This window comes from Loxodonta africana, chromosome 5 (assembly GCF_030014295.1).
Source record: "Loxodonta africana isolate mLoxAfr1 chromosome 5, mLoxAfr1.hap2, whole genome shotgun sequence".
NCBI lineage: Eukaryota > Metazoa > Chordata > Mammalia > Proboscidea > Elephantidae > Loxodonta > Loxodonta africana.
In genome coordinates, this window is record NC_087346.1 from 73,497,010 (window position 1) to 73,512,266 (window position 15,257).

At 35.3% G+C, this 15,257-nt stretch overlaps 1 protein-coding gene across 1 annotated transcript in view; it reads right to left on the reverse strand.

The window, feature by feature from the left end:
* Nucleotides 1–4,193: 4,193 nt before the first annotated feature.
* CFAP299 (cilia and flagella associated protein 299) overlaps nucleotides 4,194–15,257 on the reverse strand; it is a 281,236-nt gene continuing 270,172 nt past the window's right edge. The window contains exon 3 of the mRNA XM_003414202.3: nucleotides 4,194–4,425. Within this exon, the coding sequence (XP_003414250.2) occupies nucleotides 4,284–4,425 (142 nt within the window). The 3' untranslated portion in view covers nucleotides 4,194–4,283. The remainder of the gene's footprint in view (nucleotides 4,426–15,257) is intronic.

Below are 15,257 nucleotides of genomic sequence, written 5' to 3' on the forward strand. Positions count from 1 at the left end.
CATAAGGCTTTCAATGGCTAATTTTTTAAAAGTAGATCTCTAGACCTTTCTACCAAGGCATCTCTAAGTGGACTTGAACAGCTGATCTTTTGGTTAGCAGCCAAGTCTATTAACCATTTATACTACCCTGGGACTCCAACCCTCAGATAAATAATCTACAATTAAACTAATTTTGCTTTCATCTTCCACTCCTTAGATTTCATATCCAGTTCGTCACCAAGTCTGGTCAATTCTACCTCGAAAATATCTTTCAAATAAATTTAGGGGAGAGGGCAAGGAAACCAAAGAGATGGGCAACAGCCAGATTTAAGGGATCTAATATGTTGTGCTAAGTAGAATGGACAATATCCTGAAGACAATGACTACCACTGAAATAACTTAGACAAATGGGTGATGTGACCTGACATGGATTTTAAAAGTACACTAGCAGTAGCATATGAGGATAAATATGTGTCTGTAGCGGGGAGGGAAGAGATATGAGACAGAGAGGTAGACTGGAAGTCCATTGTAACAGGTCAGACAATAGATACTGAAAGGCTGGGATAAAGAAGTAACAGAACAGATGGTGGGGAAAGATGGACTTGAGTAATGATTTAGGAGATAAAAACCACAAAACAGGTTTTTTGATTTAATATAGGAAATACTGAGAAGGAACTGTTGAAGACATGTTTTGGGGGACTTAACAGAGAGTGAGTAGATGATCATCATTTTAATAACGGGAAGACAAGTTTGATACTAGTTTTAGAGGATTCAATACAGTGCAGTGGTTAATAGCATAGACACTGGAGATAAACAATAACTACACTCAAGTTCCAGATTCACTTCTTGCCTACTGTTAGAGTCCATAGATTATTACAGGTCACAAAAGGGGTATGCTACATTTTCTAAGCCACAATAATGCGAGTAACATTAAAGTACCCTCTGCTTAATATTGATTGAACATTAAAAATATAGATTAAACACAGCACACTGCAATATACATGACAATTATTTAAATAAATAATATGATTTCTGCAGTAAAGGACAGTTGGTTATATCATCGTTAGAGCTATATCAATTGTGAATAAAACAGATGTTGTAGGAAAAATGCAATACTTTGTTGATAGTTTAAGGGGAGCATTGAATAGTTTTGATTTTCTCTTTAGAAAAGATTGCTGAAGGGGTTCTTTGAGACAATCAAATGCTTACAGACTTTATTAAAGATCTAAAGATTGTTGGTCACTGTCAAATTATTATAGCAATCAGATTTTAAAAAAACGCTTCATGGAATAATTTTTAAATGATACAGTAAACCACTTTACTATTTATCATAAACAAAGATATAGAAGATATATGTCCTCCCTCACAGTGTTTCCAATAAACAGTGACTTTATAATTTTTTTTTAACTGGCTAAGTGGTGGTGGGTAAGAGCTTTCGGGTTATTTTCGAGATGGTAGTAAACTAAGAATCTTTGATTTATTGAATGGAAAAAAACAAAAATAAAACATTCCCTTCCTATTCTGAGACTCATGAGAATTGTAATGAAAGGTCACATGCTATTCTGGCTTGAGAAAGCGGAACCTGTTGACACATATTTTCCCACTGAATGTTGAGTATGCAAACAGTTACATGGCTGGCTAGTTTTGGCTTTGAAATACACATTATTGAAGCTGTTATAAAAGCAATGCTTATAGATTTTCCTTCAGAGTCATTCAAAGAAACCACTGTACCTGGGTCAGAAAAAAAACCTATGAATTAGGGACTTCCTAATATACTTATTTCCTGTGTTGAAATCTCTATGAAACTTAAGATTGTGCTGTATATGACCAATAACATTGTGCTGACTTGATCTTTTCCCTCCTTGCCATTTTCCAACTTCTTTAAAATGTTCCCTTTCAAGTAAATGAAGGTATTATATAGATGTTTATTTCCTTTTTAATTGAATCCATGCTTGTCTACTAATAAACCCTTATGGAAACTATATGACTCATACAGTCTTACCTTCATTTCAAACAAATTACATCAATGTTCAGAAAACAAAATGCCTATCACTTCCATTTTGTTAGAAAAAGTATAGTTGAATAGAGTTTTATTTATTTATTGGGTAAAAATGTGATACCAAGGTATTAAGAAAGGCTGGAAAGGCAGAGATTATGGAACCAGATTAATCTGAGTTTGACTCTTAGATTTTCATTTCAAGCTAAATAAAATTCCTCAGTTCCTCGGAGCCTAAGTCTTCTCACCCATACGTAGGGTTAATAATTTTCACACTAATCAGATATTTTTAGAATAAAATCATCTAATGTGCACAGCACACACAAGCCTAAATCTTCTCATTGTTAGTTTCTGTTGAGTTGGCTTCCATTTATGGCAACCTCGTGTATAACAGAATGAAACACTGCCCAGCCCTATGCAATCTACATGATCGTTAATATGTTTGAGTCCATTGTTGCAGCCACTGTATCAATGCATTTCATGGAGAGTTTCTCTCATTTTTGCTGACCCTCCACTTTACCAAACATGATGTCCTATTTAAAGTTGCTATTTCCTAATAAACAATACAAAGTCTAGCCATTCTCACTTCTAAGGAGCATTCATTCAGTCTGTACTTCCTCCAAGACAGATTTGGATTCAGTTTGGATTCAAACCAAGGCATATTCAACTGGACCAATAAACAACATGATGATAAATGGTGAAGAAATTGAAATTATCAAGGATTTCTTTCCACTTGGATCAACAATCAATGCCCATGGAACCAAATATCAAAGGACAAATTACACTGGAAAAATCTGCTGCAAAAGGCTTCTTTAAAGTGTTAAAAAGTGAGATGCCATGGTCTTTTTAATTGCCTCATATGCATGTGAAAGCTGGACAAAGAAAAAGAAGATTGAAGAAGTGTTACATTCGAATTGTACTGTTGGCAAGGAATATTGAATGTACCATGAACAGAAAAATAAATCAGTCTTGGAGGAAGCCTAACACTTAGTAGGTGCTTAACCAATTATAAATATTATTTGTTTATTTTAGGTCAGGTTTCCTAGGAGCTCTGGTGGTGTAGTGGTTAAGCATTCAGCTGCTAACCAAAAACTCGGCAGTTCATATCCACCAGATGCTTCTTGGAAACCCTTGGAAACCTCATGCCCTATTGGGTGGCTATGAGTTGGAATCAACTCACTAACAATGAGTTTGGTTTTTGTCTTTTGTTTTTCCTAGAGGCAGAGCTTAAGGTGCAGATTTTAGTGCAAGTGATTTTTTTTAGTATGTTCTCTCATGAGAAGCTGTAAGACATGAGGGATGAGATGTGGTTTCAGCAGAAGTCCAGCCTCACTCTGATCACACTGGGAAATGTGGAGCCTGAAGTGTACCACAGAGTTTATTCTGCCTTAAGGCAAGGGGGATGACCTTGTACGCACCTCCCTTCCTCACTCCCTGTCTCCATCAATTAATTACTAACTGCCATGAGGGGAGGGTTCCTGTCAGCTATGGGCAATCATTTCAAAGAGGCTGCAGGTGTGAACCATTATTCACTAACACCTGTAGCATGTGGAATTGGGTATACTAGACTGGGAAACAGGATTTGGGAGGGACACCAACAACATCTGCTGCAGTGCTCTAGCACTGGAGAGCAAAAGCCGAGCTTTAGCCATTGTTGAAAGAAAGGAATGCTACCGTTTCAACAACGTAATATTTACATGGGCACAACACATTTTTATTTCAATTATTCCATATTTATATATATAGGCATTTATCGATCATTTTTATATGAAAGTTGAAATACTTCTTTAGTTGTAGTCATTTGAATTAAATATATTTAACTGCAAGGGTACCTTCATTTACAAATAGTTCTCCTGAAGCCTGTATCTTATTTGTTTCTTTTCAAATTTAGTCAGAAACCCAAACATGGTTTTCAGTTCCCGAAATTCTGCATACATAATAAGCTTTCCCATTTAGAATTTTATCTAGTTGCTTATCTAATCAAGCAAATCCATTAATGTGTGAGCAACCAACATCTTGTCCAAGTGAATAGAAAAAAGATATGTTTGTGAAAATAATAAATAATAACTGTGGTTATAAGGAATGGAGACATAGTTTATTACTTTCTAAGAATTATCCATTTTCAGACCCAATGCAATATTTCTTGGATGCTTTTAGTTACTGCACAATAGAAAAAGGTGTAAAGTTGACATAAGGTCACCAACATTTGAAAAATGAATCTCTTTTTCCCATTATGGAGTTATATTCCCAATGTTCTATGCAATTATACCCCTCATGAATTACAGGAAAGAAAAGTATATTATTATTACTAAGTGCTTTTATTGTATACATTTTCAGCTGTTGGCTGAAATCTACTCACGCTAATTTTTCCATTGCGATTGTCTTCTTCTCTCATCGCCAAGGCCTTCAGAAAACTATCTTGTAGGTTTTTACCAGCACTTGTTAGTGTTCTGTAAAAAACAAGTATTTAGTTATAACACACTAGATAACAAATATGTTTAAAACAATCTGGGCCGAAAAGCATAATTTTTTATTCCAAGTGACAATATCCTTATGACATGAAAGCCCTATACACACGATCATCACAATCTACTGGATTTCTCAATTTAATTTAGTATTGCTATTGTTGTTGTCTTGTTGTTAGTTGCTGTCAAGTTAATTCCAACTAATGAAGTCCCTGGTGATGCAAACAGTTAAGAACTGGACTACTAACTGTAAGGTTGGAGGTTCAAATCTACCCAGAGGTGCCTTGAAAGTAATGCCTGGTGATTAGTTTTGGAAGTGTTGCAATCTTAAAAACTCTATGGAATGCAGTTCTATTCTGCACGCTTGGGGTTGCAATGAGTATAGGTATAGTGTCTTTATTTACAAATAATCACAATCAAGTCTATAAATAATATCAACATACCAGTATCAATAATATTCATATCAACACTCATGCCAGATCCAGTTAATTTCGTTCACGTCTATCTTATTCTTTTTATCACACTATGAAAATTCAACATATTAATATCGCTTGCTTCACAAAATAATTTTACATTACCTATAACTTAAGTACAATGGAAGTTGAGTAAGGTAATTAAAATACTAGAAGGTTAAACCAGTGTAGTTACTGGAATAGAACATTAATTTTAGCTCTGCGAGTAGAGATAATTCAGACAAGAAAGGAAACTAGGTTAGGTTATCTTTGAAAAGGAAGCACTAAAAATTCAAGAGAAAAATACTTTCTCTGGAAATAAATGTTAAGTGACATGTATCACTTCCATTCACATTTAATTAGCCAAAGCAAGCCCTATGACCAAGCCGGAAATCACTGGAGCAGGAAAGTATAACCCTATTTAGGGAGTAGCGGCAAAAAAGTAGCTGCCCTTGCAGCTCTTGCTTTCAAGAGCAACCAAAAGTTGACAGAAGATAGCTCACTTAAAAAAAAAAAAAAAAAAAACAGTAAAGAAGACAATTTGAGTGAATTTTAATAGTACAGAAAATTTGGCTAAGCAATGTGGTTCATTGCAATGTATCCAAGTAAAGACATTTTTAAGAATTAAGACCACAAATCTTAGCTCCAAAACAGAAGCTTTCCGACACTGGTAACAGAACCTGACTTTTATTTGTGCAATGGTCCCACACACATTCTATGCCTTGCTGGGACAGTGAATCAAGGCACCTACTTAGAATTCTTACTCCCCAAACCTCAGCTAAGGATGTGCTTAAAGCTTGACCAATGTGACAAAATGACAACTTACATTCTCACCTTTACCGTATGAGAATGTAAATCATGAACAAGGACACACAGTGATGAAAGATGCCTGGGATGTTAGTGACTGTCTTAGTTCCTACTACATAGATTTATCACTGAACTTTTTCTTTGAATCTGTGAAGTTTTTTCTTCCAATAAACTCCCTTTTTGGATTAAGTTCATCAGAATTGGTTTCTACTGCTCACAACCAAAACCTATAACTGATACAATGGCTATCCAGTTAAGGTACCACAGAGTTCCTAGGGATCTCCATGTGGTAAGTTCTCTACCCACTCATCCCCCATGTACCTTGTTTTGTTTTAAATCTTATAACATTACAGAAAAATTAAAATACAATTTGATCAACACCCTCATTCCACAGCACCAAAGGTAACACTCATTATCAGCTTTAGATGCACCCTTCAAGGCTATTTTATATGTTCATATCCTCATAAAAATATATAGTATCATTTGGTGAGTTGTTCATTTTATAACATATTTTGAAACTTACTGTTTTATTGCTGTTGTTGTTGTTGTTATTCCTGGGAATGGATGTTTATGAGAGTGCCAAAGATAATCAAAATTATCCCTAGGTATACCAGTATACCAGACATAAAATTTCAAAAGACTAGAATATTTTTGGATAATATTCACTGATATGGAAGGAACTCCTAATACCCTACCAGGTCTAGCTCTCCTTCTGATGGCTGACTTTTTTAGCAGGTGCCTGGGCTGGCCAGGGAAAGGGAGCAATGAGCATTAGAATTCTTGCTGCCCCTGGACACTTCCTATTTCAGACATTGTTCTCTCCTTCTTCCATAAAAATGAAAGCTTCAATTTCTCCCTGAATATACAGCTTCCCAGAATAAATACTACATTTCTTAGCCTCTCTTGCAGCTATATATGTCCATGTGATTAATTTTTCACAGTGGGATCCAAGTAAAAATAATATGCAACTTCTAGAAAGTATCTTTAAAGTGGAGATGAGTACCCTTTTTCCTATAGCTGGAATGTGATATAGTGACTGTACCTTCAGTTTCCATCTTGGACTTAAATTGGAAGCCACTATTATGGCACAAAAAACACTGCTAGCATAGTGGTTAAGAGCTTTATTATGAGTCAGAATTGACTAGACATCAACGGGTTTTGTTTTGTTTTTTATGGCACAGTGGTTAAGAGCTCAGCTACTAACCAAAAGGTCGGCGGTTTGAATCCACCAGCCATTCCTTGGAAACCCTATGGGACAGTTCTACTCTGTCCTACATTGTCGCTATGAGTCGGAATCAACTCGATGGCAATGGGTTTGGTTTATTGTGGAGAAACAGGAAGACAGAAGCAGGGTCTCTGATACCTTCGAGCAACCATTCAACCTTGATGAACATCCTCTGGACTTCTCGAATATGAAACTGAAGAGAATTTCCATTTTATGTCAGCCACTTCTACTTCTGGATTTTCTGTCATTGTCAACTAAATCTAATCCAAACAGGTGTATTCACTATATGAAATTTGCCCACCCTTCTGAAAAAGATGCTGTCGTGGGATTGGCTTGGTGATCAAATCCGACTTTAATCTTCTCTGTAATATTCTAAGGATTTACCAGGAGACTATATTACTTGTGTAATTAAAATGAATTATTTTTTTTTAAGTGAGAAATTTAATCTTTTAAATGGAACCATGAGAGAATGGAAATTAAACTGAAATTAAAGACAGGAGGATAAGTCTTTAATTCCCACGCAGGTACCAACTGATTAGAACCTGAGTTTCATGGTGGGTTGAATGATCTCTAAGCCCCCTAGTAGCTATAAAAGTTGCAATTTAAAATGATCATATTGTATCATCAGTGAGCAAAGATCATTCAATTAATAGTAAGTCTAAGAAATGTGACTATTATGCTGATAATACACAGATCATACTATTCTTTTTTTTTTACTATTATTCAAGTCTTACATAAAAAAAAAGTCTTACATATACACATTTAAATCACTTCCTATAACCTCTATGAGAATGACAGAAGTATTTTTATTATATAAATTGGGAGCAGATAGGATAGGGGTCTATGGTCTCTGAACTATTTACAGCAGAGACAATAAAAGTTATATAAATAATCATTCTTGTACCATGCTATATCTGAGAACTTGAAATTTTTCAGCAAGAGGAAATATTGGAAATGAAGAAAAGTTGATGCAGGATGTGTGGTAAGAAATTCTTAAGACTTTAACATGCATTGCTTTTACTTAACAAGGTTTATTTAACAGCCAGTGACCTGAGAAGCCTTGCTGAAATAAATATTAAAAAGGAGTTACTTCCTCAAAAGCTGAAGTAAGTCTGTTACAAAATCTTAGGGTTATAAGTTTTATATAGGCAAATACTCCATCTTTGTTGTTTACACTGCTACACTCTTAAAAAATGGGGTGAAAGTTATACGGATAAGTTAATTTTTTCCAACCACATTTAATCATTACCTGAAAGTATTTATATAACCTTACATGAATGACTCTAAACATCATCTTAACCCTCAACAATTAGGCTACTGGTTTTATGATTTAATTATGTTGTGTGTGTGTCACCAGTTTTCACATTATTAGATTAGCACTCCAAGAGAAAGGGCAAATAATACAGGAGAACAAAATTGGAAAACTGCTAAAATAAAAAAATCACTTTCAAGTTTGCAAGTGGGCTGTTAATACAATTTTTTTCTTCTATCTTAAGAATTCATTTAGTTTAAACATCGTAAATCTTCTCAGTAAATATTTATGACATATTAATCATCTTAAATTTGTACATGTATAATTGAGAGTGTTTTAATAGCCACTGCTTGATTAGCCATTAAGATGTGTTCTAAAAAGCAGTTTCAGAATAATCACTAATGAGTAAAATCTGGGATTAAATCTACTATAATAGCAATACTTTGTGTCTGTTGGGCACTGTCTTTGTACTAGTCCCTATGCTAAGCATTTTGCTAACATTTTCAATTATCCTCAAATCAAGTCCCTAAAGGAGGACATGTTTATTTCCACTTTAGAAATGAATTAAGACTCAAAGAGTTTAAATAACTTGATTATAAACTGGTCCTTAATTAAGCTGTTAATCTTATTCTCACTGATTGTAAGACATTACTATACCAAAGACTCATGATATATGAAAACATCATATTTCGATCATAATATTTTCACATCATGAAAACAATGAGCATTCACTGGGATAAATATAAACTAGCAGGTGAGTATGGGGCTTGAGGGAGCGGTATATGCATCTTCCATCTGGAGATGCCCCTGGAAGTTATCAGAGTCTGGTAGCCTTGAGATCTCTGTGGAATGTTAATCCACCAAAAATCTCAACCGGAATTCTGATCAACTGCTCTGTTCATAGTTGGTGTTGATTTATTTTGAAGCCAGTAAAGTCTGATATAGACTACATTTCAAATCACGAGAATTTACATTTTACTCGTTAACAGTATTTGAATATGTAATTCAACCTTTCTGTGGCTCAGTGGCTTTAAAATGATGTTTTGTACACTTGGTTTGGAAAAATTTAGTGGAGAGTTAAGTAAAAAAAATAATGTATGAGTAAAAGTGCATTATAAAATACCTATAATTTCACCTTCTTAAGAAAGAAGCAAAACTTGTTAGGTGCTGTTAAGTCAGTTTCAACTAATAGTAACCCTACGTACAAAATAATGAAACACTGCCCCGTCCTGCGCTATCCTCACAATTGTTACGCTTGACCTCATTGTTGTAGCCACTGTGTCAATCCATTTGGATGAGGGTTTTCCTCTTCTTCGATCTCCCTTTACTTTACCAAGCATAATGTCCTTCTCCAGGGACTGGTCCCTCCTGATAACCTGTTCAAAGTATATAAGACAGAGGAGCAATCTGGGTGCAGTTCTTCCAAGACAGATTTGTCCATTCTTCTGGCAGTTCATGGTACATTCAATATTCTTCACCAACACCATAATTCAATGGTGTCAATTCTTCAGTCTTCTTTATTTATCATCCAACTTCCACATGTGTATCAGGCAATCAAAAATACCATGATTGGGGTCAGGCATACCATACTCCCCAAGCTGATATCTTTGCTTTTTAGTACTTTAAAGATGTCTTTTGCAGCAGATTTGACCAATGCATTACGCTATTTAATTTCTTCACTGCTGGTTCCATGGGTGTTGATTGTGGATCCAAGAAAAATGTAAACCTTGACAACTTCAATCTTTTCTCCGTTTATCATGATATGGCTTATTGATCTAGTTGTGAGGATTTTTGTTTTCTTCATGTTCAGGTGTAATCCATACTGAAGGCTGTGGTCTTTGATCTTCATCAGTAAGTGCTTCAAGTCCTCTTCACTTTCAGCAAGCAAGGCCGCATCATCTGCATATTGCAGGTTGTTAATAAGTCTCCTTCAGACCTGATGCCTGATTCTTCTTCATATAAACTAGCTCCTCAGATTATTTGCTCAGCATACAGATTGAGTAAGCATGGTGAAAGGATACAACCTTGATGCACACCTTTACTGATTTTAAACCACACGGTATCCTCGTGTTCTTTTCAAATGGCTGCTTCTTAGTCTATGAACAGATTCTGCAAGAGCACAATTAAGTGCTGTGGAATCCCCATTCTTCACAAAGTTATCCATAATTTTTTATAATCCACATAGTTGAATGCCTCTACATAGTCAACAAAACACAGGTAAACAGCTTTCTGGTATTCTCTGCTTTTAGCCAAAATCTGTGTGACATCAGCAATGATATTCCTAGTTCCACATCCTCTTCTGAATCCAGCTTGAACTTCTGGCAGTTCCCTGTTGATGCACTGCTGCAGCTGCTTTCGAATGATCTTCAACTAAAAGTCGGCAGTTTGAATCCACCAGTCGCTCCTTGGAAACTCTAATGGGCCAGTTCTACTCTGTCCTATAGGGCCGCTATGAGTCAGAATCGACTCGAAGGCAATGGGTTTTCCACAAAATTTTACTTGTGTGTGATATAAATGATATTGTTCGATAATTTCCACATTTTGTTGTATCACCTTTTTTTGGAATGGGCAAATGAACTTCTTCCAGTAGGCTGGCCAGAAAACTGTCTCCCAAATTTCTTGACATAGAGAATTGAGCACCTCCAGCACTGCACCCATTTGTTGAAACATCTCAATTGGTTTTCCATCAGTTCCTGGAGCCTTGTTTTTCGCTATTCCCTTCAGTGCAGTTTGGACTTCTTCCTTCAATAACATTGGTTATTGATCATATGCTATCTTCTGAGATGGCTGAACATCCACCAGTTCCTTTTGGTATAGTGACTCTGTGTTTTCCATCCATCTTCTTTTGATGCTTCCCGCATCATTCAATATTTTCCCCACAGAATCCTTCAATATAGCAATTCGGCGCTTGAAGTTTTTCTTCAGTTCTTTCAGCTTGTGAAATGCTGAGCATATTCTTCCCTTTAGGTTTTCTAACTTCAGGTCTTTGCACACGTCATTATAACATTTTACTTTGCCTTCTCGAGCCGACCTTTGAAGTCTTCTTTTCAGCTCTTTTACTTCATTATTTCTTCCTTTTGCTTTAACTACTCTACATTTGAGAGCAGGTGGCAGAGTCTCTCCTGAAATCCATTTTGGTCTTTTCTTTTTTACTTGTCTTTTTAATGACATTTCGCTTTCTTCATGTATGAGGTCTTTGATGTCATTCCACAACTCATTTGGACTTGGGTCATTAGTGTTCAATGTGTTAAATCTGTTCTTGAGATGGTCTCTAAATTCAGGTAGGATACACTCAAGGTCGTATTTTGGCTTTCGTGATTTGCTCTAATTTTTTTCAGCTTCAACTTGAACTTGCCCATGAACAATTGATCGTCTGTGCTGCAGTCTTCCCCTGGTCTTGTGCCCACTGAAGATATTAGCTTCTCCATGGTATCTTTCCACAAATGCCGTTAATTTGATTCCTGTGTGTTCCATCAGGTGAGGTTCATGTATATAGTCAACCTTTATGTTGTTGAAAAAGATATTTGCAATGAAGAAGCCCTTGGTCTTACAAAATTCTATCACGTGATTGCCAGCATCGTGTCTATCACCAAGGCCATATTTTCCAACTACCAATCCTTCTTTGTTTCCAACTTTCACATCCCAATTACCAGTAATTATCAATGCATCCTGATCGCATGTTTGATCAATTTCAGACTGCAGAAGTTGATAAAAATCTTCAGTTTCTTCATCTTTGGCCTTAGTGGTTGGTGCATAAATTTAAACAACGGTAGTATTATCTGGTCTGCCTTATAGGCAGGCATATGGATATTATCCTATCACTGATAACACTGAACTTCAGGATAGATCTTAAAATGTTCTTTTTGAGGATGAGTGCAACGCCATTCCTCTTCAGCTTGTTATTCCTGGCATATTAGAGCATACGATTGTCTGATTCAAAATGGCCAATACCAGTCCACTTTAGCTTACTAATGCCTAGGATATCAGTTTTTATGGGTTCCATTTCATTTTTGATGACTTCCAATTTTCCTAGATTCATACTTTGTACTTTTCACATTCCAATTATTAATGGATGTTTGCAGCTGTTTCTCCTCATTTTGAGTTATGCCACATCAGCAAATGAAGGTCCCAAAAGCTTGACTCCATCCATGTCATTAGGGTTGATTCTCCTTTGAGGAGGCAGCTCTTCTCCAGTCATATTTTTAGTGCCTTTCAACAGAGGGGCTTATCCGCTGGCACTATATTATACAGTGCTCCAATGCTGTCCATAAGGTTTTCACTGGCTTTTTCAGAAGTAAACTGCCAGGTTCTTCTTCCTAGTCTGTCTTAGTCTGGAAGTTCAGCTGAAACCTGTCCACCATGGGTGGCCCTGCTCATGTTTGAAAGACAAGAGACATAGCTTCTAGTACCACAGCAATATGCAAGCCACCATAGTATGGCAAACAGACATGTGGGGAAGAAAACTGACCAAAAAAAAAAAAAGTTTTCAGAAATACCTTCATTTCCCATAAGCATATTTACTGACAGAACTCTTGGTTCATCTCAAATAATATAAACTTGATTTTTTCAAAGGTCAAGATAGAAAATTGCTTACAAACTTGGTAAATAATATAAATTTTATCACAATATGTGGATTTTTAGACAATTAATTTGAGATTGATTTATGCGAGATAGTTTTTTTTTTCTTTTTTAATTGTGGTGAAAATATACACAATAAAACGTACACCAATTTGACAATTTCTACATGTATAATTTAGCGACATTGTTTACATTCTTCAAGAGGTGCAACCATTCTTACTATGGAAGATAAGTTTTTACAGTTTTTACCTGTTGTTCTGTTAGAGAAAGATGATCTTTTGTATATTTGCTCCAGAACAAGATGATACCATTTTGTTTTGTTCCATTAAGAGGAAAAAAAAATTAAATCCTACTTTTCTTCAACTAAAATGTTTCATAAATATCTCTTAACATTGTTAAATGTTAACATTCCTTCTCTGAATGTTTTATTATGTATGTTATCCTTTTAGTTTCACAACTCGTTTTCTACATTTTATTTATTTTCTTGTTATATTGTTTTTGCTTGCCTTATCACCTCTTTTGTACAACTTGGAACTATTTCAACTTTTCTTTTATCATGTGATATAAGTTTGCAAGTTTTTACCCCGTGTTTACAATATAGTAGATTAAGTTACCTAACTCAGCTAGGACTAGTTTTATAAGATTTTGGCATTCAGATAGCTTTCAGAAGAGAGCAAAGGGTAAATACAGTGATACGCTATCTTGGTATTTTCTAAATCACTAATTACTAATTACAAATGATTCAATTTCAAGTTTAGAATATTATGTATAAACTTCAAGGTATTTAATAAATGCAATGGCTTCTGGATCATCAAAAATTTAAACTAATTGGAAGTTTAGGAGTACTTCTCACAGGGTCCAGTATGTTTGCATAATATTAACTGATCAAGATGACACATACTCTTTTTTTTTTTTTAGAACACACTTTTATTATCCTAGGATTTATGTTTGTTTATTTGTTTAATTTTACACCAACCACTTTCCCCCCATTTGGGCCAGGGCTTTCTTTTTTGTTGGGAGTTTTTTTAATCACCTTTTCAATCTCTCTTCTTGTTGTAGTTCTGTTCATATTTTCTACATCAGTTCGCGTTAGTGTAGGTAGGTAGTGTGTTTCTAGAAATTTGTCCATTTCCTCTAGGTTTTCAAATTTGTTGGCGTATAGTTTTTCATAGTACTCTGTGATGATTCTTTTTATTTCAGTAGGGTCTGTTGTAATGTTCCCTATGTCATTTTTTACTTGGGTTATTTGCTTCCTCTCACATTTTTCTTTTGTCAATTTGGCCAAGGGTTTGTGGATTTTGTTGATTCTTTCTTTTGGTTTTGTTAATTTTTTCTATTGTTTTTCTACTCTCCATTTCATTTATTTCTGAATGCTAATTTTTTTATAACAATATATTTAAAAAGTTGGCAGAGCTGTGGTAATGAACATACCTCACAGGGGAAGGGAGAGGTTGGCAAAGAAATGTAGAAGGCTCACATTATTTTTGTAAAAATACCATAAGCTCTTCTTGTTGAATTTTTAATTTTTTTAATTTAATTAAAATAATGTCCTTAGGAGTCAGGTCAGTCAGGATTACATTAAGAGAGATTTATGGTTTAGGAACTTGTACGCTATATACTGTGTTTCCATTGAGTATCCAGAAGGTCACCAATTTATATTCCAATAGCTGTCAGGAAAGGAGAACAAAACTTGTAAAGTAAGACATATTTATTGGTGAGAAGGAATAGGAATCAAATTTCTATTGGGAAAAAAAAAAAATGGCACTATTTCCCTCAACCTTTTCTATGTGAAGAGTTTTTAAATTACCAAATGCACAGTAAAGCTATCAGCATCTCTTGGAAAAACTTTAACTGTCAGAAGCACATAGAAGAAAGGTGAGAAGTATTAACCTGCACACTAGGCAGCTGTTTCTTTTCATTTTCTATCCTGAGGAAAACCCAAGTGGGAGTCCTAAAGTCTGTAGTGTCCTACATTATTCAAAATCTACTCCCTTTAGATGATAACTTTTGTGTTTCTTTGTGGTAACAAAATGGGTTGGCTTCTGTGTGAGAAAGTGTCTCTCAACTCCACTTTTTGTGTATTTGGCAAGTCTCTCTAGTTAATTCTTAAATATGGTAGGTTAAGATGTCTTCACACTTGGCAGAGGTGTTTGTGCTTAGAGAGGAAAGAGATCTTCTCAGTCTCTGAATGGCTTTAATTTTTTATTTCATTCTGAAAACACACTAAATATAACCTCACTTTTATTTTCTTATGGGAGACAGCTAAATATTTTATCCTGATTAAGAATGTGCCCTGGTTGCACAGTGGTTAAGAATTATGGCTGCTAACCAAAAGGTCAGCAGTTTGAATCTACTAGCCGCTCCTTAGAAACCCTATCAGGCAGTTGTACTCTGTCCTATAGGGTCACTATGAGTCAGAATCGACTCGATGACAATGGATTTGGTTTCTTTGTTTTTTCCTGTTCTTCTGGCTATATTTCTACAGTAAATCCAGTGAGAAACT